Here is a 22,294-nt window from a genome sequence, read left to right on the forward strand (position 1 = left end):
GAGACAAGTGCTGAATCAAAGCATCTGAAACATTTCGAGTAGATCCGTGCCCGAGAAACTGGAGCCAGACTCTCACACAGCTCCGAGCTCTGGCTGCCGGCCAACACGAGTGTGAAACTTGAGCATACGAGACTGTAATATTCTACTGTGTACGATAAGATACCAAACACAAACACACACACACACACACACACACACACACACACACACACACACACACAAAAATACAATAAAATTTCAGCTGCTATTTCTTGTCCTACCCTGGTGTATTTATTGAAGTTTTGAAAGATCTCCCAACCCCAGGTCTGGTATTTCTTGTCCTTGGTGAACTGGTACAGGTAGAAAAGGCTTTCCACGGTTTCTGGCCTTAACAGGTTGTGTCTGTCTGCAGGCTGTGGATAGGGTAGAGTAGAAGGGCACTTTAATTTAATCCATCAATTCTACAATAAATAAGCACAAAATGTTCACTCAGCATCTTTACAAAATTTTTTTTACATTTTATTATGACTTTCATGAACAGAAACGAGTTTCACTGCGTGCTAAGACTGAAGCAGAAATAAACCCCTAGGCAGTACGAGAGCTGAAAATCAGTTGTGTTTACAACCCATACTGGCTCTGAGCACTGAATTAAACACACACATCATTACTAAGAGATGTTGCTATTTGCTTTGTTCTTTAGCCTGGACAATAAAAGTGCTGTGATTTGAATATTGTGTGCGGTGTTAAAAATACAGCAAGTAAGTTCTTTTTTTTAAGCTCTAAATCCAGCTCACTTTAACATCCACATCCTGTGTGCTGTCCGCTTGCATGTTGAAGTGCACGATCTCAGGACTCAGGCCCGTCTCCATCTGTGCGTACATCTGGTAGCAGGTCTCCATCAGCTGCTTTGCTAGCTCCATGTGCTCGGCGGGCAGGCCGTTGTGCGCCCCCAGGGCCAGCGTGCCAGGCAGGAAGCACACTAAATGATCCTGAGGGAAAGAAGAGGGCAGAGAGCAAGACACAATAAACGCTCTATTGAAGCCAGCTTCTATAAGAGGCCTCTTTAATCTCCTCCATTGAACGCAACTGAAATGGGCTGTGAACAGAAAGACGCTCATACAAGTCTGACTCACAGGGAACGTTTAAAATTAGATGCAGAATTAGAAACTTCATTTACATGTCGAGTTCCCTTTAGACAGAGGAGTCCCATTTACCATCTTGGGGCTGAAGCGTCCGTGAGACAGCTCTCCTACAAACGTAAGGCCAAGAGGAGAAGACTTCTTCAGCAGGTTCTTTTGAATCCCCTCTACCGCCTGCATGTAGTCCTCCAACAACCTGGATACATAAACAACAACAACAACAATGTAAACACACCAGCATCTGACAGTTCATTTTCAGGAATGTGTTACATGGTTGTACAGGATGCCAGATACTGAAAAGGCACTGACGCACAGACTAAAAATAATACAGTCTAGGGGGAGAAAAAAGGGGGGGGGGGGGGAATAAATATATAAATAATAGGCAGAGGTTATTTTTTCTATAGGAGTGCTGCAGCTCATTCAATGTTAAGACGCAGTTCATGTTAACATACCTAACGACAGCCTGTCTCTAACACGTGGGTAGGCAAATAAATGAATGAATTATAGGAAAGGCTATTCCATATTAACCCATGTTACCTCAGTTTTAAATTACAAATACTAAGATGTCATGTACTTTTCTTTCTTTCTTTCTTTTTTTGAACCATTTTAAAGTACTGGCAGAATCAATTAGCCCTTTACTCAAAATTTTAGGTGAATTACAGTGCCAAACTATTAATAATTTTGTATATTACTCTCTTTTTCTTATAAGGAGTGATCCTTGTTGGTCTGCACTCTTGGGGAGGGTAACGATGGTCTTGAATTTCCTCCATGTGTACACAATCTGTCTGATTGTGGATTGGTGGAGTCCAAACTCTTTAGTGATGGTTTTATAAACTTTTCCAGCACGATGAGCTTCAACAACTCTTTTTCTGAGGTCCTCAAAAATCTCCTTTGTTCATGCCATGATACACATCCACAAACAGGTGTTGTGAAGATCAGACTCTGATAGATCGCTGTTTTTTAAATAAAACACCTGACACCTAACTCTATTTTCACCCTCAAATGAACTGTTAATCCTAGAGGTTCACATACTTTTGCCACTCACATATATGTAATATTGGATCATTTTCCTCAATGAATAAATGACTCAAGTATAATATGTTTGTCTCATTTGTTTAACTGGGTTCTCTTTGTCTACTTTTAGGACCCATGTCTTAACCTATGTTTTAGGTCATATTTATGCAGCGAGAGAGAAAATTCTTTCAAGCACTACTGTAGTTCTGGCCATTCTCAAGTCATATAGTTTGTAACCATGTTCTGTAGTAATGTGTGCGCTGTAATTAAGCCAGCATCACTAAACTAGACTTAGCTTTAATCTATGCACAGGTGATTAACTGTGCTTAACGCAACTGGCTTAAAAAACAACAACAACAACAACAACAACAACAACAACAACAACAACAAAAAAAAAAAACAAAAGCTGAGCCGAACTTGGGGCGAAGTTCAACACGTCGCATGCTACAACGTGTTTTATTCCCCTTTCATCACAGCCACTTGCCAGTGGTTACAATTCTGGTACAGTAGCTGAACAAATATTCATATGCTATGCATGTTTTCATTTCTATTTGCTTTTATGCATGATCATCAGATATGCTGTCAGTTATTTCTGCTGCTATCGTGCTAGCCAATGTCGTATGGGTGTCAAGGTCATGATTGCTGTTGTTGCGCCACTAATGTGTTGCAGGGAGGAGCAGATTCAAAAACAGGAAAAAGAAAAACATCTGCACAGTTTCCACTTCTCTATACATAAGATATAAATAAATAAAACACTGCCATGATCATAAACCACATCACTGCCAAGATCACAATAGCTTGGAAAGGCTGTGCAAATGATGCCCAGGTACAGGGAATGAAAAATTAATGCCCTTACTTTTAACCACATCTGCACCTAAAGATTAAACCACTCTCACTCAACTAGCTATGAATATTTAAAGTTGTATTCACACACAACCACAAACACAGCTCTTCAGGGAAAGTGTTACCCAACAGCGCTTGATGCAGCAGGGCAAAGAGGCACCATGCAGTTTAATCACACTCTGAAATGTCGAGAGTTAGACGAGTATCAAACAGCAAGAGGGAACGGGAGCTGTCAAATCTGTGAGCATGTTGCGTAATAGAGATTTATGGTACCTGCTGGGAACACGCGCACACACACACACACACACACACACACACACACATCCACACACACACACACACACACATCCACACACACACACTGAGCTGACTCACTCCATCTCCATCTTGCCACCTTGGATCCACTGTTTCAGCAGGTATTCATAGTAGCTGTCAGCCCTGGCACCCAAAGTGTACACGCCCAGGTGAGTGAACTGCCCGCTGTTGGTGTTGATGAACATGGGCACCAGGCCATCCTGCTTCCCTCCTAGTTTGTGCACCTGCTTCATTACCTCCATTACTACATCCTAGTCAGACAAAGAAAAGAATTCATGTAAAGCACTTGTACATGTTTTGTTCATGTTGTTATTCTCCAAGTTACTGACATGGTGACATTCAATTCAATTCAATTCAATTTTATTTGTATAGCGCTTTTTACAATAGACATTGTCTCAAAGCAGCTTTACAGAAATATCAACATGGTATACAGATATTAAAGGTGCGAATTTATCCCAACTGAGCAAGCCACTGAGTGGCGACGGTGGCAAGGAAAAACTCCCTAAGATGTTTTAAGAGGAAGAAACCTTGAGAGGAACCCGACTCAGAAGGGAACCCATCCTCATCTGGGTAACAACAGTTAGTGTGAAAAAGTTCATTATGGATTTATATTAAGTCTGTATGGCGACATTAATTCTTATGTAAATAAACATGCCTGTAAACAGAATGGGCAATACCGAGGTCAGGTCCATATATTGTACGATTAGCCGATGAAATAATTAATTACACACACAGAGTTGCAATGAAAATTATTCAACCCTCATTGCAAATCAGGTTTATTGTCAAAATGTACAGACTTTCAGCTGTTTGCAATGAACAAATCAAACAAAAGCAATTGAAATAGTTCAACACAACGAATGCTTCAAGTGGTTTCCCCAAATTCAACTGAAAATGCAACTTATAATGACTTCTCCAGTTCCAAAATTATTCAACCCCTTCATGGCAAGTGTCTTTAGTACTTAGTAGAGCGTCCTTTTGCTGTTATGACCTGCTGTAAAAGAGATGCAGAGCTTCTAGAAGCGTTCCTGAGGAATCTTAGCCCATTCCTCATGAGCAATGGCCCCCAGTTCAGAAATATTCTTGGGTTTGTGTGCTGCAACAGCCTTCTTCAAATCCCTCCAGAGATCTTCGATGGGGTTCAAGTCAGGTGAGTGTGATGGCCCTGTAGAATCTTCCAGGACTTCTTCTGCAATCAAGCCTTGGTGGAATGTGAAGTATGCTTGGGATCGTTGTCCTGTTGGAAGGTCCGATGATGCCCAAGCTTCAGCTTCCTCACAGATGGCATGACTTTTTCTCCTAGGATTTCCTGATACTTCAATGAATCCATCTCGCTTTCCATAGGATGCAGGTTTCCAGTGCCAGAGTATACAATGCAGCCCCAGTGCATCACCGAGCCTCCACCATGCTTGACTGTGTACAGAGTATTCTTTCTTAATTCCTCTTCCTCGAGACATACCACTGATCTTCCTTTTTCTGCCCTGTCTAGGCATTTCATTTATTTTCTGCCCCAACCAGTTCAGGTATTTCATGTGTTCTAGCTCAAGCACACCTGCTGCAAATAATGAGAACCTTAATTAGTTGCATCAGGTGTGCTTGAGACCACACCTGTTTTGCATATTTGTGCTGTCGTGAGGGATTCTATTCAGTGCGTTGAATAATTTTGAAACTGGAGAAGTCATTATAAGTTGTATTTTCAGTTGAATTTGGGGAAACCACTTGAAGCATACGTTGTGTTGAACTATTTCAATTGCTTTTGTTTGATTCGTTCATTGCAAACATCTGGAAGTCTGTACATTTTGACAATAAACCTGATTTGCAATGAGGGTTGAATAATTCTGAATGCAACTGTATACACACACACACACACACACACACACACACACACACACACACACACACACAGGTCCACCTGATATTTGGAGTCTCCAGTGAGTCGGCTGAGCTCGCGGAACTCCAGCTGGATGGTGGTCACCTCAGCGACAGTGCTATCGGAGGTCCAGCGTGGTGGATGAGCCACACCACTTCCAATGTTCACGTCCGAGTACGGGATCTTTGACGGCGTGTTGAAGGCGGGCATCAACCTGGAGCCGATGTCTTTCTGCACGATCGTTCACGGAATCAAAAACATCAACAGCATTAGCAGACTCAGATCAGAGGCTTTAAAATGACTAAAATACACTTTTTTTTCTTTTTTTTTTTAAAATTCCACAAGTTGACGCTTGGCTAAGAGGAGGAATGGAAATTGAACATGTGCTAACAGAAGGAGTGGAGGAGGCTCTTGGTACAGTAATGTGATACACATACGGCAGACTTTCTCTCTCTCAAAGACACACTCACAGCTTTCTCCAGGAACAATGCGTCACCGGTCAGATGGTAAGTGCTGAGCAGGCTACCCAATATGCGGATGGTGCTCTCGAACAGGTTCACGTCCACGTTTTTCTCAAAGGACAGATGTGTGGCCACCCACTGCCTGGCTTCCTCAAACTCTGTGAGAAGGTGAGAATTTAGCCGAGAGTGTTGCTGACATCACTGCTACATCTTGTTGACACATGGCCAGGCAATTAGAAGCGTTTCACTATTGTGAAAGCCCAGGTAAAAGTTCTTTATGCAATTATTTTGTTGCATATAGTATGAAAGGAAAAAAAAAAAAAGCGGTTGTGTAAAACCACATTAATATCTTAGTAGAAAATAGTTATTTATAAATTATTTTGGAACGTTCATTCCATGTTAAGAAATCTCAGCTGTGTCTGATTATCGAAAATATTTTTGGTGTAATTTTTCATTGTTTTTTGAACCAGCATTTCCTGAATTTTTGTTCCACTTTTAGCCAGAAATTTTCATGCTGGTGTATCACTATCCCCCCACCATCCAATACAGATTAGTAATGATGTGGATACGAGATAAAATCAAATGACTTCTTCAAACCTATGCTTCCACGTTTCTAACCTACATTCAGCCCTTAATCAACTGCTGGTTTACATTTCCTATAGTTTTATTTAAATACCAAGACATAATTATATATATATATATATAATAAAAAAAAAAGTAAATAAAATAAAAGATCAAATGGAGATATGAATAAGTAACAGCACACCCATATAAGAAAACCTGGGAAGCCTGATCATGCTAATGCTAAGATGTTCCTTTTACCCCACGAGAACAAACTCACCTTTTTTCAGCCCCAAGATCCACATAGTGTCCAGTGAATCAACAAGAGTTAGCCCCAGCCCAAACCACTCAGTGTAAGATTTTGAAATGGGTTTGAGCTCATCATGACCCCAGGCAAAGTCTTTGTAGCTTTTCCAAGCATGTTGGAAAGCCTCCCTCACTGCCTCTAGCCTGCTCGCTGCTAACAAAACGAGAAAAACATCACTGGGAAATGTTCCACAGTAAACAGATACTGCACCTCTGCACTTAAAAAAATATATATATATTTACAACAGGAAGTGAAAAAGCAGAAACACAGACCTACTGAGGAGTCCTCAGCCTCAGGCAGCACCTCTTTCTTCTTAGTATCCGTGTCTTCATCCACCTTGATCACAGCACCACGCCAACTACAGGAGACATACATACATATACATATACATATATATATATATATATATATATATATATATATATATATATATATATATAACAAAAATTATTTAAAAAAAAAAAAAGAAAGAAAGTGCGAGATGACACTTTTTAGACTGGTCAGTTACGCTCACAGCGAAGCACCACTGCTGCTTATAAACTCATGGCATGGATAGGACAAAAACGTTGGATAACACCAAACAGTGTAAAGGTTGCCGCTGTTAATATTTGATGTATAGTTAAACATTTTAAATGTTTATTGAAATAATTTAACATCTGCCTCTAAACCTATAGTATAACTGCACTTCAAAATAAATTTTCATTTCTTTCGTACATTTGTAAAGTTAAACCTTCAACGGTTCCAGACCTGATTAGCGACTTGTTCCCATCCTCCTCCACCACCATCTTCTTCATCTCCACTCCCCGTGACTCGGAGACATTTCCTTTATTCTGGGAGCGGTTCTGCAGGACAGGTGGTCCTCGCTTACGAGAGCCCTTTCTCTGTTAAAGAAGAGAAACAGACCTTCAGGTGAGTGCACCGGTTCACACCCTGTTGCTTTCATGGCAGGGAAATAAAACGTGTGTCTCTATTTTACAAATCATCAACACCGCATCTGTTGCATATTGAGGAATTTTCATACAATATACAACCAAGCACACAACTACAGTGGTGCTTGAAAGTTTGTGAACCCTTTAGAATTTTCTATATATCTGCATAAATATGACCTAAAACATCCATCCATTTCCTGCACTGCTTTTCCTTACTGGGTCATGGGGAACCTGGAGCCTATCCCAGGGGGCATGGGGCACAAGGTGCAGAACACCCTGGACAGGGTGTCATTCAGCCAATTACTTTTAGGACTTGTATGAAAATCTGAAGTTTTAAATCTTACACTGATTGAGTAAGTTAATGGTTATCTTTTTAAAAAAAATTTTACGAGCTCAGAAATTTACATCCCCGCTGGCATGCTCTAGTTGGAGGTATTTGAATTTGCCTCATTAAGGCATTAAAAATTCAAAACATGTTCAAACTCTAAAGCAGTTTGCTATAAGTGATCAATTTCCTCTCGATTACCAATATTAAAAACCATTAAAAGAAAATGTAAAAAAAAATAAAATAAAATCAGACACAAAAAAACAGAAGAGAAATAACCAGAAGCTGTTTTATATATATATATATATATATATATATATATATATATATATATATATATATATATATATATATATATATATATAAAAATGGCATTAATTGTTTCGTCGGTTTCATTATCTTGACCTAAAGATGCCCAAAGCTTTGCACCCTGTTATTCTAAAACTGTAAATCAAGTTAATCATCAAACAATGAACAGCCATGTAGGAAAAAAAAAAAAAGGGTCACATCGCTCTCAAATTGGGTCCCGCTAACCTCTGAAGGGGGCACAGGCAGAACAACTTTGCCTCCACTCTTCCTCTCAATAGGTGCTTGCATCCCCATCCCATCACCATCGTTCCTTCCTTCTACTGTGTCCGAATGAACTGAAAGAAAAGAGTGTATCAACGGTTATGAATCAGATAAATCCATTTCTGGTAGAGTAAGCTTAATAAAGCCATGCATACCTCCCCAACGTTTCACCAGACCGGGGTAAAGGATGATCCCAGTGATCAGGAGCAGAACCAGAACAAACAGGATAAGGCTGCGCTGCAGGCTGGGCAACTGCTTCCATTTCTGCACGTACATGCAAAACAGGATAATTTGCGCATTTCAGAGCGAGATGCAAAACCAGACTCACAGAGCGAGATGCAAAACCAGATCATGCATTTCAACTCATGAATACCGCAACGTATTATTTCAGTTGCACAAATCCCGGAAAATTAAAGCACATCTCGACGACAGTGTAAGTGGATAAATAGTAAGCGTTAACATTTAATATCTCACTCAAATGTAATCTCACCCTCCAGTATGACTGCTTGCGCTGTTTGCCATTCGTATAAGCCCCACTTTCATCTACTGCTACAGACACAAAATCCTTTCTGGCTGGTGCGATCATGTCTCTAGGTCTGTACGTCCCTGAAGAAAGAACAGACTGTAAGGAAAAACAAAATGAGGACAACCCTGGTATAAATCTAGAGTCAGTTCATGATGACCGTGGCTGAGTGGATGGTAGGCGGATGCATGGGGATGCACAGTTAGTTATTAGACAGATTAAACACGCACACACACGCGCACACACACGCACACATCGATTTCGTCAACAGAGTGAAAGATGAGCAGATGTTAGTGAGCTCCAGGGGGGAAATCTTGCACACTAATCTATGTCAAATGAATTTAACGAATGTTACATGGACATATATTGCTCACAGAATAAATAAACAGACCAATTCTGTCCTGATCTCATCCCTTTGATAAGAACCTGAGCAAAAACTCTGGCTGTACTGTGTATAATGTACATATGCCATATAGCCAGCTATAGTATAACGGTTTCTGACAACTATGCCCCAGAAACAACTTTTCAGCTAATAAATAGGTATAAAGTACCTACTTATTACATAACTAGCCGTAAAAATTTTTAATTTTGGTTTTCGGCAAAAAATAAAATAAAATAAAATATATAAATATATATATAGTGAGCTTACATTACCTTTCGAAGTAGACGCTTCCACGACACTGAGTCTCCCCGGACCAGAGCTCTCTTATTCCGCTTACGTTCTTAGGCGAGTCCGAGGCATGACAAAGGCCTACTCCGCCGCGACCATTTCTACCATTCAGCCGAAGATTTACAACCAGTATGAAATTTGTACCAATCTCAAAAAGAGCGGCTACATCATTAAAAAAAACGAATGATTCATCCCTTCCGTCATTTCCCGGTCCTTCAAGGTACTCTTCTTTCGCCGACGTGGCTTTAACTCCCAGGAACATACACCTGTAGCTTCCAAACCGTTCTCTCAGCTCATGAACCTGCTGTCACGAGTGGCAACGATACAAATTCCCGAGGGGGGCGGAGCCACACCCACGACCAATCAGAACCCGCAATCAGAATCTCAAAAGGCTCCCTACTGTCGCGCACTACAAATCGTATAAAAAGCTGTTTGTTTACTATGTAGTGCACTTATTTAGGCAAGAGGACGCGATTTAGGATTCCGCCTAAGAATATTTCCACAACTATGATGTCTGGAGTTAAAAACAAAAATCAATTGGAAAGACAACTGCTGGAATTCTTTTGTCAGATTCAGGTTTAAATAAATAAGATCCGGGATCAGACAAAAGAAGAACTGTTTATTACATTGCGTAGAATATGTAAATATCTTGTCATAATGTCATTAATTCAATGACCAGCATATAAATTAACATATCTTGAACATTATGAACTTCAAACATCTTTGTACATATCTAATAAAAAAATTTTTTTAAAAAAGGACCTGAACAAAAAGCACATCAGACAGCAGCACCCAAAAGAAATTTGACATGATCTGACATGACTGCTTATACGTTTACCTCTGCAATATTTACTATTCATACTGTAAACCCAACAGGTTCATCCCCTTTATTCGTTTGCTACGACACAATACGCAATGCGAAAGAATTCGTGTCATATATTTGATTCATTTGGATGTCACCCTTCCATCCTACGTCTGAAACTTCAGCTAAGATCACAGTGCGTTTGGTCATAAGTTGTGTGAACCTGAAATGAGAGTGCATCTTCGAGCAAACCAGGTGATTGTACAGTATCAACAGCTTTACAAGAGACCTGGACGATGGCATGTACTAGAACATGAACTTGACATAAATAAGAAGCACTGATTTCAGACAAAGAGCATTGTAAACACCATACAACAAAAACATAACGTTCATTTCAACAATGTGTGCAGCAAAGTATCATTGCCACTGGGCAACCCTGGTAAACTAGAAGGTAAAAGAAAGTGGAAAGTGTCCGCTGGTTCGTCTTTCTTTTTTGCTGAGAAAACAACAACAACGGCGTCCATTATGGCTAGGTCTTGAAGAAATGCTTCTCTACTATTGTCTGCAAATGCGGCTGTGTTTAATAAGGAACCAATTAACACCAGCTCAGCAGTCAGCAGTCTGTAGGGAATGTGTGTGTGTGTGTGTGTGTGTGTGTGTGTGTGTGTGTGTGTGTGTGTGTGTGTGTGTGTGTGTGTGTGTGTGTTTTTGTGTCTTCTGGAAGTTCCTAGCTGAAACACACAGGTCCTATAGTAAATCCAAAGTCTTCTGCATGGTCACTGTGGCCAAACAATGCCAAGTCTCGGATCGGCAACAGCTCCAGGTCTTCGGTTTCAAACTGGAACACCGACTCTTGAGGTCTTGTATCCAGCTCCTCCATTGACTGCAATTAAAAGTTGATTAATGAGCGACATCCAGCCAACAAATTCAGGTATATTGACTTAAAAAATGTGAAAAGAAGCATACCACGCAATCTCGTAACGTTCCCAAGAAACTCTGTCTCTGAGAATCTGCAAGAAATTTGATTTCTCGCTCGCCTGAACCCTGCCTGCTTCCTTGCCCGCAGGAGAAAGTAATATTCTGTGTGACCTGCTTGCTGTTTAGCCGCAGGAACCTCATCTGCACCACACTGGTTTCTGTATACTCAAACTTCAGAACAGAGAAAGAAAGAGGTCAAAAATATTTTTTTTAAAAACAAGCCTTTTAAAAGGTAATAGATCCCTTCAGCTTTGTGCGCAGCATACCTGAAAGCCTTGCTCTGTCCTACTCAGCCAAGTGAAAGAATCCTCCTGTGAGTCTTTTAGCCAGGCTTTCACCGGGACCTACAGCACAGGGATACGTATTAGTTTCCTACATACACGAGGCACAAAAGATCCCAGCAACCTTTCAGGATCAAAAATAAGACCTGAGAGAGGACTAGGTTGTGCTGTACCTGTGACCGGAGTGGAGAAAGACACGTCTGACCTCCTAAATTGAAGCTGCAGTAGACGAGAAGCGCATCGGCAGGATTGCCTTGATTTGGATCGATATAATACATTCCTGAAATAAACAAACCATTGTACTAAATATGTAATAAACATACCAAGATTTTTCAGATGCCAAAAATTAATTGATAATGACAAAATCATGGACTCAGGCCATTACTCCATGGCTTCAAATCTTATTAACTCATTAAAACTGCAGCAAAATTTCACCATAATCTATTATAGGAAAATAATCAACAACGGGGTCGAATTCCTGTTATAGTAATTTACTGCTATTTCACAATAATAGCACAGATAAAAATGTTTTACTCCTCACACCACAGCAATTTTCCAATTATTATGCTTTTTTTTTTTTTTTTTTTAAAGAACAACATGTCACACATTTTTATTCATTAATGGTTATTTTGAAAAATATAGAGAGAGAAACAGCAAAGCCCTGTGTCTGGGAGACTTTCCTACTGCAGGTTTACCTCTGTTACAAAGTACTGAGACTTAAATAACCGTGTCCTTGATATGGAGAAAATTTCTTCATATCTAAAATTCTACATAAAAAAAAATACTGGCAGAGTTTAATCTGTTTATTAGTAGCCTTAGATTATGAGGCGTGTTCATCATACACGTCCCTGTGAGATAGCTGTTACTATAGAAACTATAATGTGTTAGAACAAGTACATTAATATGTATAAACCTCTGATTTGAATTACAGCCTGTACTACTGTCGGAGCTGCTGTTATATCAAATTAACCAACACCTTCTGTCCACTGAGATTTGAGAATTCGACAGCACTGTGGTTGTTGTTCACACTAGAAATGTTACCTCTTTTACCGTTAAGTTGTCATTACAACTCAATGACAAAAAGACAAGGCGTGTCTGGAATTTCATCAGAACCACGAATATTGCTTTCAGCCTGCCTACAAGGCAACCTTGCAATCACATCTGTTATCTCGTACTATCTAGTGTACAGGGTGTGTTTTGTTTACAATGTGGCCAAAAGTATGTGGACACCGGAACATCCACATCGTATATGAGCATGTTGAACATCCCATTCCAAAACCATAGGCATTAGTTAATATGATTTGAGTTGGGTTAGCACATTTGCCTCACACCTCCAGAGTTCAAACAAGTCCGATCCATGGAGGTCCCACCTCACAACTTACAGGACTTAAAGGATCTGCTGCTAACGTCTTGATGCCAGATACCACAGCACGCCTTCAGAGGTCTTGCGGAGTCCATGCCTCAATGAATTAGAGCAGTTTTGGTGGCACAAGGGGGGCCTACACAATATTACACAAGGGGGACCTACACAATAGTCAGGTGGTTTTAAGGTTACGGCTGAGCGGTGTACAGATCTACAGAGCTGCAAAGAATTGCGGTACTATAGATACATATATAGCATATGGTCTAGGAATATATAGTAGTCGCTGGTATGTGATTTGAGACAAAGCCCGTTTGTCTAGTAATGCTAACTGTAACGAATACAAGTTATACCATTGGTGTAGTTCGGGTGACATATCATCAACTCCAAGCAGGTGGTCGCCGGACGCTCTTTAGTGCCATCAGGTGGATCTATGAAGAGCCGCAGGTCTTGCTGTAAAGAGTTCAGTAGAGTTCTGATGAGGGGGTAGTTAGGCCTGTCTGATTGGTACATAAGGTCCTGATTTGAGAGAAAGAAACACACACACATTATTAACACAGAAGCAGGAATTTTCTTCCTCTTATTGTATCCATACTGACAATGTGTAAGATTGTTTATGATCATGACGGCTGATCCTGAAAAGGCGATCCTGTTTGAGTAACCTGCCTTTAGCTGAGCCATTGTGAGGTTAAGAGATAATCCTGGGGGTCCCGGAGGACCAGGTGGTCCCTGCAGGAAGCATCAGAGAGTGTCAGCAACTACAATAAAGCTCAGTAAATTTCTGGATTAGCCCATAATATACTGTAGGAATAGGAATATTTCACTCACAGGTAACCCTGTTTTTCCTACACGTCCAGGAAGACCAGGAAACCCCTTTAATCCCTGCAAATAGAACAGTTTTTACATTTCAGCAGCACACATGAGATTACACAGTGCAGTATTTCTCAATTCAAACCCTGCCTCCAAACCCTACCTTTTCTCCAAACAGGCCCTGTGGAGGACATAAGTGATCAGAATTAATAATCATTTCATGCTGAGTGTTGATCTGCACTTCAAGGAGGATCATTTTCTTCTCTAAGTGCTTAGAAGACTTCATTAGCACACCATTAACTGTCCTGTGAGAGCTCTGTGCGCACTCTAATACAACTTAGACTAATGCAGCTGCATGCTAGATTATTTTAATGTGAGATTAATCGGAGGTAGCTTACAGGCATGCCGGGTAGTCCCGGGTCCCCTCTTCGCCCTGGTGGTCCGATATCACCCTAAAAACAACGCATGTTATCTCTAATCTCTCTACATCTTTCGAACATTGATTTGGTTATGTTGCATTTTGAGTATTTGAGATGTTATTAAGCATGCCACCTGCTCTCCTTTCGGACCGCCTTTGCCAATTTCTCCAACAAATCCCAGCTGTCCCTGAAATAAATGTAAAGATTTTCAACACGTGTAGATATAATATTAATCGGGATGCAGTAGTGCTGTAAATGAATGAATGATACCTTTGCTCCATCGCCCCCTGGTGGTCCATGTGCTCCCATTTCCCCCTTTTCTCCCTTCATACAGCAAATACATTACTTTTCTGTATTCTGATGTTTTTTAGACTATAAGGTGTAACAACGAGCCACTGTGAAATTTGTATCTAGTGTGGTTTCTCCTATCTATATATAGGCTACACTACTATGAAGTAAGAACTAAAGCTATGTTCATATGCATTTAGTACTCTAGTATACAGTTTAGGATGTATTCCAGCATTTCATTGAGTAAATGCTAACTAGTTACTGGGAATTTAGTCTCTTTCCAGTGAGTCAGATCATTCGGCTCAGCTCACAAACAAGAGTCGACTCTTTCGGCTCCTAAATCCTTTTCTTTCTTTTTTTTTTTGTTGTTGCTAAAACTAGGCAACTAGAAGTTTGTTCTATTTTGACCAGTGGTTGTTGTTCTTGTCGCTGAAAGAAAAAAACCTGCTCTACTCTACATTACTTTTCATTTCATTTGATCAAATATTTTGAAATAATTGACTCACCTAATCCCCACTGTCCACATAAAGTATTTAAACAAGTAGGGGATCTTATCCGTCATGCTGGCTTGTACACACGTAGCTGAGCATAAAACACACACATCACAATTCGCACTAAATATGGTAATAGCTATTAAATGGGGAAAAAAACGACTCATATATGCGAGTCGAGGGGGGCACGGTGGCTTAGTTGTTAGCATGTTTGCTAAGAACTCCGGGGTTGGGTGTTCGAATCCTGCTTTCACCCTGTGTGCACAGAGTTTGCTTCAGGGGTTTACTCTGAGTACTCTTGTTTCCTCCCACAGTCCAAAGACATGCATTGTAGGCTGATTGGCATTTCCAAATTGTCCACAGTGTGTGAATGTGTGTGCGATTATGCCTTGCGACAGGTTGGACCCTTGCCTTTACCCCGAGTTGCCTGGGATAGGCTCCAGGCTCCTCCATGACACTGCGTACGATAAGTGGTATGGAAAATGGATGGATGGATAGATATGCGAGTCAGCTCTCTGAAAAGAGTAGACTCGTATGCTAACGAAACATCACTACTAACTAGTGAACTCCAAGTATGAAAAAAATGTACCATTCCTACTGAAAAAGCAACAAATAAATAATTAGTTTTCCAACGCGAACTCCGTAACCAGTGGGAAATGTTTGTTGTCATTGGTATCTCCAAATGCTCCTCCGACTGCTACTTAGAAGGTAGAGTAAGATTTCATATAATAGTTTCAGCCATAGAACAATCACTGGTCAAAACCAAAGACTCCTATTGATGAGCTTAGCCAAATGATCTGACTCACTGAAAAGAGCCATAATTCCCATCATAACCCTAACCCTAACCCTAACTCTGTCTTCTATGTGAGTCAACTCTTTTATGATTACTGACATGTGGCTGATCTCAGTGTAAAGGTCACCCTAGTAAAAATCACGTGAGTGGCATTTCATAAACATTCAAAGATGATACAAAAATGATCTGAAAACAGGAACTTTAACTTTGAGGTGGTAATTGCATCATACCTGTGGTCCTTGTTCACCCTTTTCTCCTTTTTCTCCATTTATGCCAGGCAAACCCTGTAGTAGAAAGAAGAATGTAGACACAGGAGATACATGAGTGATACACCGACTGTTTAGTACAGTTTATCTAAAAGCTAAAATAAACAGAAAGAAATGATTTGATAAAAATGAGAATGCAAGAGCGAGAGCAGTTATTATGCTTTCTAATCGAGCAAACTCCGCAATATTCGGAGGAGCTTGCAGTTTTTCAAAATTACCACAGGTTTTCAGCAGATTTGGGCCAAGACGCGTCATGTGACGTCATCACAACACGCATTCAGTCAAAACCCTCTTCAATTCACGTGCGTCGAACATGCGTATAGCAAAAAGGTCTCGTTTACCAACAAATACCACTGCGAAAGAATTTCGTGCAATTGTGATTTCACAAACTCAAGTAGTTTTCTGCAAAAAAAGCACAAAAAACTGCACACTAATGGTCTTTCAGTCTTTATTTGCTCCTGCCCCAGTCCACAAAGCTATAAAGTGTCCCAATTCTCTATCTGAGATTCAAAAGAACATCCTACATTCACCCTTAATGCATCGTTTGAAACAGCTTAAAACATTTACCCAAAAGCCCATATGTGTATTAGCTAGCATAACAGATCAGGCTGCTATGATGAGCAAGTTGGACGCTACAGTATGAAAAACCAATGATGCACCATTCTGGACGGTCATGTCAAGACTTGTCAACTGACCCAAATACCTGCTTTTACACCCTCACGTCCTTGACAGTTTATTCACCACATGACTACATAACCAAAGTGCAGATTTGGAGGAATACCACCGAACTCAGGATTCCATTCTGCACTAACAGAGGACGTTATATCACTCACATATGGACCTGGTCTTCCTGGTGGTCCACGCCACCCCACAGACCCCGGCTGTCCCTGAAAAAACAAAAAACCCAACAAAGCACATCTATTACAAACAAATCAAAGAAACAACAAGTGAAAATTTCTGGGTATCAAGTCTAAAAAAATCAGAAAATTACAGACTAATGAGATCAGATTACCAAAATGAGTTATTATTTAGAGGTAGTCATGTTCACCTTCTCTCCTCTGGTCCCCCTCGGCCCCTTCTGTCCGGCTTTCCCTCTTTTTCTCTAAGAGAAATTCGGTATAATAGTTCAGCTGATTCTCATGCTTTGATGTACTGTAAACTCAATAACAGTGTGTAGAATTGTCCTGATTTTCATACCGGCCGTCCAGGGTTCCCCATACGTCCAGGCTGTCCATCTCGGCCATCCTTCCCCTGAAACAGACAAGAGTTTCTAGTCAGTACACAGAATTGGTTTTGATTCATTACTGGATATGTTATAAAGCAATAAGAAAGAGAAGGGAAATCATTCTATTGGACAATAAAAAAGTGTCCTGACCTTCTGACCTTTCTGTCCATCCCTTCCATCAAGACCAGGTCTGCCCTTTGGACCCTGAAAAAACATAGTAAGGAAAGCATATGGGTAGTAGTGTGGTGCAGGTCATAAATAACTAAACTGCAGACAGTTTTTGAATTTAATATCAAACACTGACTGAGCGTTAAAGTAGTTGTGTGTAAATTTTAGAGCCCTCTACTGTCAATAAAGTAAATTGCAATTGAAATAAAAAAACATAGACAAGCTGTCCCTCAAACCAACCCCACCCTATTTCCTTTTGTTGGGGTGGAAAAAGTGAAGTACACAAATTATAGACAGAAACAGGACGTTTCAGACAAAAGCCCTTATGTGAACATGTTTTGTTTTTACCAAATACAGTAAATGATGTGGGCTAGCCCTCAGGATGACTTGATAAATTAGTAGGGCTTCATGACTTATCCGATATGATATCAGCTATAATAACAACTATAATAGGGACTAATACACATGAGGAACTGACTGAAACACTGACCTGAGGTCCTGGAGGCCCAACAGACCCCTGAGCTCCCTTCTTCCCTTGAAGCCCCTGCACACAGGAGCAAATCCATTGCTAGAAATACTTGGTACAGGGTGTGAGATTGAAAAGCCTGCATGATCTACTGCATATTTATAAAAAAAAAAAAAAATTAATATGCATATTTAAAAAAATCTATCAGGCTGTACCTCTAATCCTGGAAGTCCAGGAGGCCCTCTGATACCAGGAAAGCCATCTGGCCCCTAAACAAGAAACAGCAAAATGATAGCATTAGGTGTGATTCATACAAATGAGAGCAGATTAACAGCACTTCTTTGAGACTCACCGCTTCTCCTGGAGGTCCTGGCCTGCCTGGGTCACTTTTTGAACCTTCAATTCCTGGTAATCCTTTAGGACCTGTCAAGCCTTCAGAGCCTCTGGGACCAGGAGCTCCCTGAAACAGGGGCATTATCGGAGGATTCAGCATGTCAGTATGAGATCACTTTATGTGATATATATATATATATATATATATATATATATATATATATATATATATATATATATATATATATTGTATAAACACAGAGAGAGAGAGAGGGAGAGAGAGAGAGAGAGAGAGAGAGAGAGAGAGAGAGAGAGAGAGAATACAAAAAGCAATACACCAACCTGTGGTCCAGGTTTTCCTATCTCCCCCTTTAGTCCTCTTTGTCCGGTTACCCCCTGTGACAGATTATTAGATTATTTTAACACAGAATACGAATAAATGTCTATTCCTATTCATTTATGCATTACAGAATAAAGCCCATCAAGAGATAAAACGTACTGTAGTATGTATTCTGGCATTTCAAAACACAACAATACAATGTCATAAAAATACACAATGTAAAATAACTGATATAATACAGCTAAGACTAAATAAAACATTCCTAAATGTCATTAACTGGTGCAGTAAGGGAATGCACCTTCACTTTCCTCCACAACTGTAGTGTGAGTAACTACTACAAAAAAGAATTTTGAAATATTTCTCTGCACTGAAGAAATGAACACCAAAACCTGTTCACTCAAAACTCACTTACAGGAAGTCTAAAGGCAGTTATCATATCAGTAACCATTTATACAAAACTGGTATTTTTTGTAGATGTCTTTCATGAATGATATTTGTAAATTAAACTCTTCTGAGAGAGAAGAAATGTGGTTCCCGATGTAGTTGTGTGGGTCTGGTGTATGGATTAATCACAGTGATGTTGAATTCTAAAATCTGATTTGTCAGAATCAGAAAGTGTTGATTTATTTGTTATTATTATTTATTTTATATTAATTTAGGTGCTAGTTTCCTATAACAGCAGCTCTGACAACAGTGTCAGCTATAATTCACATTTATGGAAGGAGTCTCCAGTGTCAGCTCTTTGTAACTATCAGTGGTAACTTTAAGTTTTCTGTCATGGCTTTCATCATTGTTGTGCTATAAGAGGAATATAACACTTTGGGATATGCTGTTATGGGAAAATAATCAACTTTGGCGTGGTAATAGTATCTCTGTTGTTGTTACTGTTGTTGATGTTGTTGTTGTTGTTTTGACCTGCAACACACCACCCTTCTGCTATTTATTATTTATCTATGTGATTAAAAAAAAAAAAAATCTTTATATATGTTTATTATGATTACAAGGCTATTGGTAGTCCTACAACTGAGTATTTATTGTTGCAAAACTAGGAACCCTTAACTATCCAAAGAACTCTTTCAGAATCCTTAAAGTGCACCCTATAGATGACATTGAAAAGCTGAGGTGTTTCTTTAACCGTTCCATATGCATGAACAACCCCTAAGCAAGACCATAGCTATTTTAAAAAGATAACACATGGAGGTTACCTGCTTGCCATCTTCTCCCAGAGCTCCTGTCACCCCACTAATCCCAGGATCACCCTGTTAGACAAAAAGGAATATGTGGGACAACATATTTAATGTGTTATATTTAAGGTCTTTTATCTTGTTTACAGTTAAGAAAGATAGAATACAGATAATTACATACCTTTGGCCCTGGTTGTCCATCTTGACCTGGAGGTCCTCTGAATCCCATCAGACCCTATAAACACCCAAATAAATTATATTCATTAATTGCATTAAACGTGTACAATAAAAATCCATCCATCTTCCACCCTGCTTATCCTACACAGAGTTGCGGGGGAGCCTATCCCAGGGACTACGGACAATTCAGAAAAGCCGTTCAGCCTACAATGCATGTCTTAGGACTGGGGAAGGAAACTGGAGAACCCAGAGGAAACCCCTGAACACAGGCCAGAGGTGTGATTCGAGCTCCACAACCCCAGAGGTACCAGGTAAACGTGCTAACCACTAAGCCTCTGTGACCCCACAATACAAATTTATCCTTATAATGCAACATTTCTATCCTGGTAGGAGTGGTCTCTTCCAGGATGACTCCGCCCCGAGGATATATAAGCATAAATAAGCATATGCAATATTTTGTTTTATAATAACACGTTCTGACATTTTCATCAGTTTGTTTATACAAAATGTGCAGTGAAAACAGAAGCGGTGTATTAAAACTCCACTTCTGGATCAGTCTACCTCTAATCCCAACAGTCCTGCTGGTCCAGTTTTCCCCATCAGTCCACTCTGTCCCTGGAAAATAATCACAAACGATGTTCAAATCAGAGGATCAGAAGAAGAAAAAAACACAAGACCACACTAAGGTGAACTCACAAGAAATCCAGCATAGCCTTTATCACCCTTTCGCCCTCTTTCTCCTTGGACCCCAAAGAATCCTGGAGGCCCAGCATCCCCCAGGACCCCCCGCAGCCCAGGGTCTCCCTACAAATAGCAAAAAAACCAACAAAAAAACAAATCTAGCATTTGTCTAAACTGTAGACTCCATAAACACATCAAAACATCATCAGATTTTCAGACCAGTTCTCAAAGTAGATGAAGAGAACCCAGTTAAACAAATGAGATAAAATATTATATTTGGTCATTTATTTATTGAGGACAATGATCCAATATTACATGTCTGTGAGTGGCAAAAGTATATGAACCTTTGATTTCAGTATCTGGTGTGAACTCCTTGTGCAGCAATAACTTTAACTAAACGTTTCTGGTAACTGTTGATCGGTCCTGCACATCGGCTTGGAGTAAGCTTATCCCGTTCCTCAGTACAAAACAGCTTCAACTCTGGGATGTTGGTGGGTTTCCTCACATGAACTGCTGGCTTCAGGCCCTTCCACAACATTTCTGTTGGATTAAGGTCAGGACTTTGACTTGGCCATTCCAAAGCATTAAGTGTATTCTTCTTTAACCATTCTTTGGTAGAATGACTTTGGTGTGCTTAAGGGGTCATTGTCTTGCTGCATGACCTACTTTCTCTTAAAATTCAGTCCACAGACAGATGTCCTGACATTTTCCTTTCAAATTCGTCAGTCTATTTCAGAATTCATTGTTCCATCAATGATGGCAAGTCGTCCTGGCTAAGATACAGCAAAACAGACCCAAACCATGATACTAACACCACCATGTTTCACAGATGGAATAAGACTCTTATGCTGGAATGCAGTATTTTCCTTTCTCCAAACATAACGCTTCTCATTTAAACTAAAAGTTCTGTTTTGGTCTCATCTACCCACAGAACTTTTTCCCAATAGCCTTCTGTGTTGTCCACATGATCTTTAGCAAACTGTAGAAGGGCAGCAATGTTCTTTTTGGAGAAAAGTGGTTTTCTCTTTGCAACTCTGGCATGCTTGTTCTTTGAGTGATCCTTGTTGGTCTGCGCTCCTGGGGAGGGTAATGATGGTCTTGAATTTCCTCCATGTGTACACAATCTGTCTGATTGTGGATTGGTGGAGTCCAAAGTCTTTAGAGATGGTTTTGTAAACTTTTCCAGCATGATGAGCATCAACAACTCTTTTTCTGAGGTCCTCAGAACTCTCCTTTGTTCGCGCCATAATACACTTCCACAAACGTGTGTTGTAAAGATCCGACTCTGATAGATCCCTGTTCTTTAAATAAAACAGGGAGCTCGCTCACACCTGATTGTCATCCCATTGATTGACTTGTCATCCCATCTACTTTCACCTTCAAATGAACTGCAAATCCTAGAGGTTCACATAATTTTGCCATGCATAGATAGATATGTAATATTAGATCATTTTCCTCAATAAATATTTAAATAAATATGATTTTTTTAAAAAAAGGTATCATATTTCTGTCTCATTTGTTTAACTGGGTTCTCTTTTCTACTTTTAGGACTTGTGTGAAAGTCTGATGATGTTTTAGGTCGTATTCATGCAGCTATATAGAAAATCGTAAAGGGTTCACAAAATTTCAAGCACCACTGTACTTGATGCTTGAACTCAATGTACCTTTTGTCCTTTAGGGCCTGGATCTCCAATGCTGCCCACAAGTCCTGCAAACCCCTACAATAAAA

At 40.0% G+C, this 22,294-nt stretch overlaps 2 protein-coding genes across 5 annotated transcripts in view; both read right to left on the reverse strand.

The window, feature by feature from the left end:
- Positions 1 to 9,817, reverse strand: part of man1b1b (mannosidase, alpha, class 1B, member 1b) — a 12,877-nt gene extending 3,060 nt beyond the window's left edge. The window contains exons 1-13 of one of the 3 annotated variants that reach the window (XM_017451954.3): positions 9,488 to 9,817; positions 8,801 to 8,916; positions 8,466 to 8,574; positions 8,275 to 8,384; positions 7,234 to 7,367; positions 6,759 to 6,844; positions 6,460 to 6,639; positions 5,628 to 5,776; positions 5,200 to 5,388; positions 3,351 to 3,541; positions 1,194 to 1,314; positions 774 to 968; positions 261 to 392 (exon numbers count right to left, since the gene is read on the reverse strand). In XM_017451954.3, coding sequence (XP_017307443.1) covers positions 261 to 392; positions 774 to 968; positions 1,194 to 1,314; positions 3,351 to 3,541; positions 5,200 to 5,388; positions 5,628 to 5,776; positions 6,460 to 6,639; positions 6,759 to 6,844; positions 7,234 to 7,367; positions 8,275 to 8,384; positions 8,466 to 8,574; positions 8,801 to 8,896 — 1,692 coding nt within the window. In that variant the 5' untranslated portion in view covers positions 8,897 to 8,916; positions 9,488 to 9,817. Of the gene's footprint in view, positions 1 to 260; positions 393 to 773; positions 969 to 1,193; positions 1,315 to 3,350; positions 3,542 to 5,199; positions 5,389 to 5,627; positions 5,777 to 6,459; positions 6,640 to 6,758; positions 6,845 to 7,233; positions 7,368 to 8,274; positions 8,385 to 8,465; positions 8,575 to 8,800; positions 8,933 to 9,487 lie in introns of all 3 variants that reach the window. The other 2 variants (XM_047150015.2, XM_047150016.2) reach the window with 2 other exon arrangements.
- A 285-nt stretch (positions 9,818 to 10,102) lies between these two features.
- The window catches only part of si:dkey-61l1.4 (collagen alpha-2(I) chain), a 67,108-nt gene continuing 54,916 nt past the window's right edge, over positions 10,103 to 22,294 (reverse strand). For both annotated transcript variants that reach the window (XM_017451948.3, XM_017451949.3), the window contains 25 exons: positions 22,230 to 22,283; positions 20,581 to 20,688; positions 20,446 to 20,499; positions 19,889 to 19,942; positions 19,729 to 19,782; positions 18,526 to 18,579; positions 18,203 to 18,310; positions 18,066 to 18,119; positions 17,875 to 17,928; positions 17,367 to 17,420; positions 17,189 to 17,242; positions 17,040 to 17,093; positions 16,825 to 16,878; positions 15,956 to 16,009; positions 14,424 to 14,477; positions 14,287 to 14,340; positions 14,133 to 14,186; positions 13,898 to 13,915; positions 13,753 to 13,806; positions 13,591 to 13,653; positions 13,278 to 13,443; positions 11,738 to 11,844; positions 11,550 to 11,627; positions 11,272 to 11,454; positions 10,103 to 11,188 (listed from right to left, as the gene is read on the reverse strand). In XM_017451948.3, coding sequence (XP_017307437.1) covers positions 11,033 to 11,188; positions 11,272 to 11,454; positions 11,550 to 11,627; positions 11,738 to 11,844; positions 13,278 to 13,443; positions 13,591 to 13,653; positions 13,753 to 13,806; positions 13,898 to 13,915; positions 14,133 to 14,186; positions 14,287 to 14,340; positions 14,424 to 14,477; positions 15,956 to 16,009; positions 16,825 to 16,878; positions 17,040 to 17,093; positions 17,189 to 17,242; positions 17,367 to 17,420; positions 17,875 to 17,928; positions 18,066 to 18,119; positions 18,203 to 18,310; positions 18,526 to 18,579; positions 19,729 to 19,782; positions 19,889 to 19,942; positions 20,446 to 20,499; positions 20,581 to 20,688; positions 22,230 to 22,283 — 1,851 coding nt within the window. In that variant the 3' untranslated portion in view covers positions 10,103 to 11,032. The remainder of the gene's footprint in view (positions 11,189 to 11,271; positions 11,455 to 11,549; positions 11,628 to 11,737; positions 11,845 to 13,277; positions 13,444 to 13,590; positions 13,654 to 13,752; positions 13,807 to 13,897; positions 13,916 to 14,132; positions 14,187 to 14,286; positions 14,341 to 14,423; positions 14,478 to 15,955; positions 16,010 to 16,824; positions 16,879 to 17,039; positions 17,094 to 17,188; positions 17,243 to 17,366; positions 17,421 to 17,874; positions 17,929 to 18,065; positions 18,120 to 18,202; positions 18,311 to 18,525; positions 18,580 to 19,728; positions 19,783 to 19,888; positions 19,943 to 20,445; positions 20,500 to 20,580; positions 20,689 to 22,229; positions 22,284 to 22,294) is intronic.

This window comes from Ictalurus punctatus, chromosome 22 (genome assembly GCF_001660625.3).
Source record: "Ictalurus punctatus breed USDA103 chromosome 22, Coco_2.0, whole genome shotgun sequence".
Taxonomy (NCBI): Eukaryota; Metazoa; Chordata; class Actinopteri; order Siluriformes; family Ictaluridae; genus Ictalurus; species Ictalurus punctatus.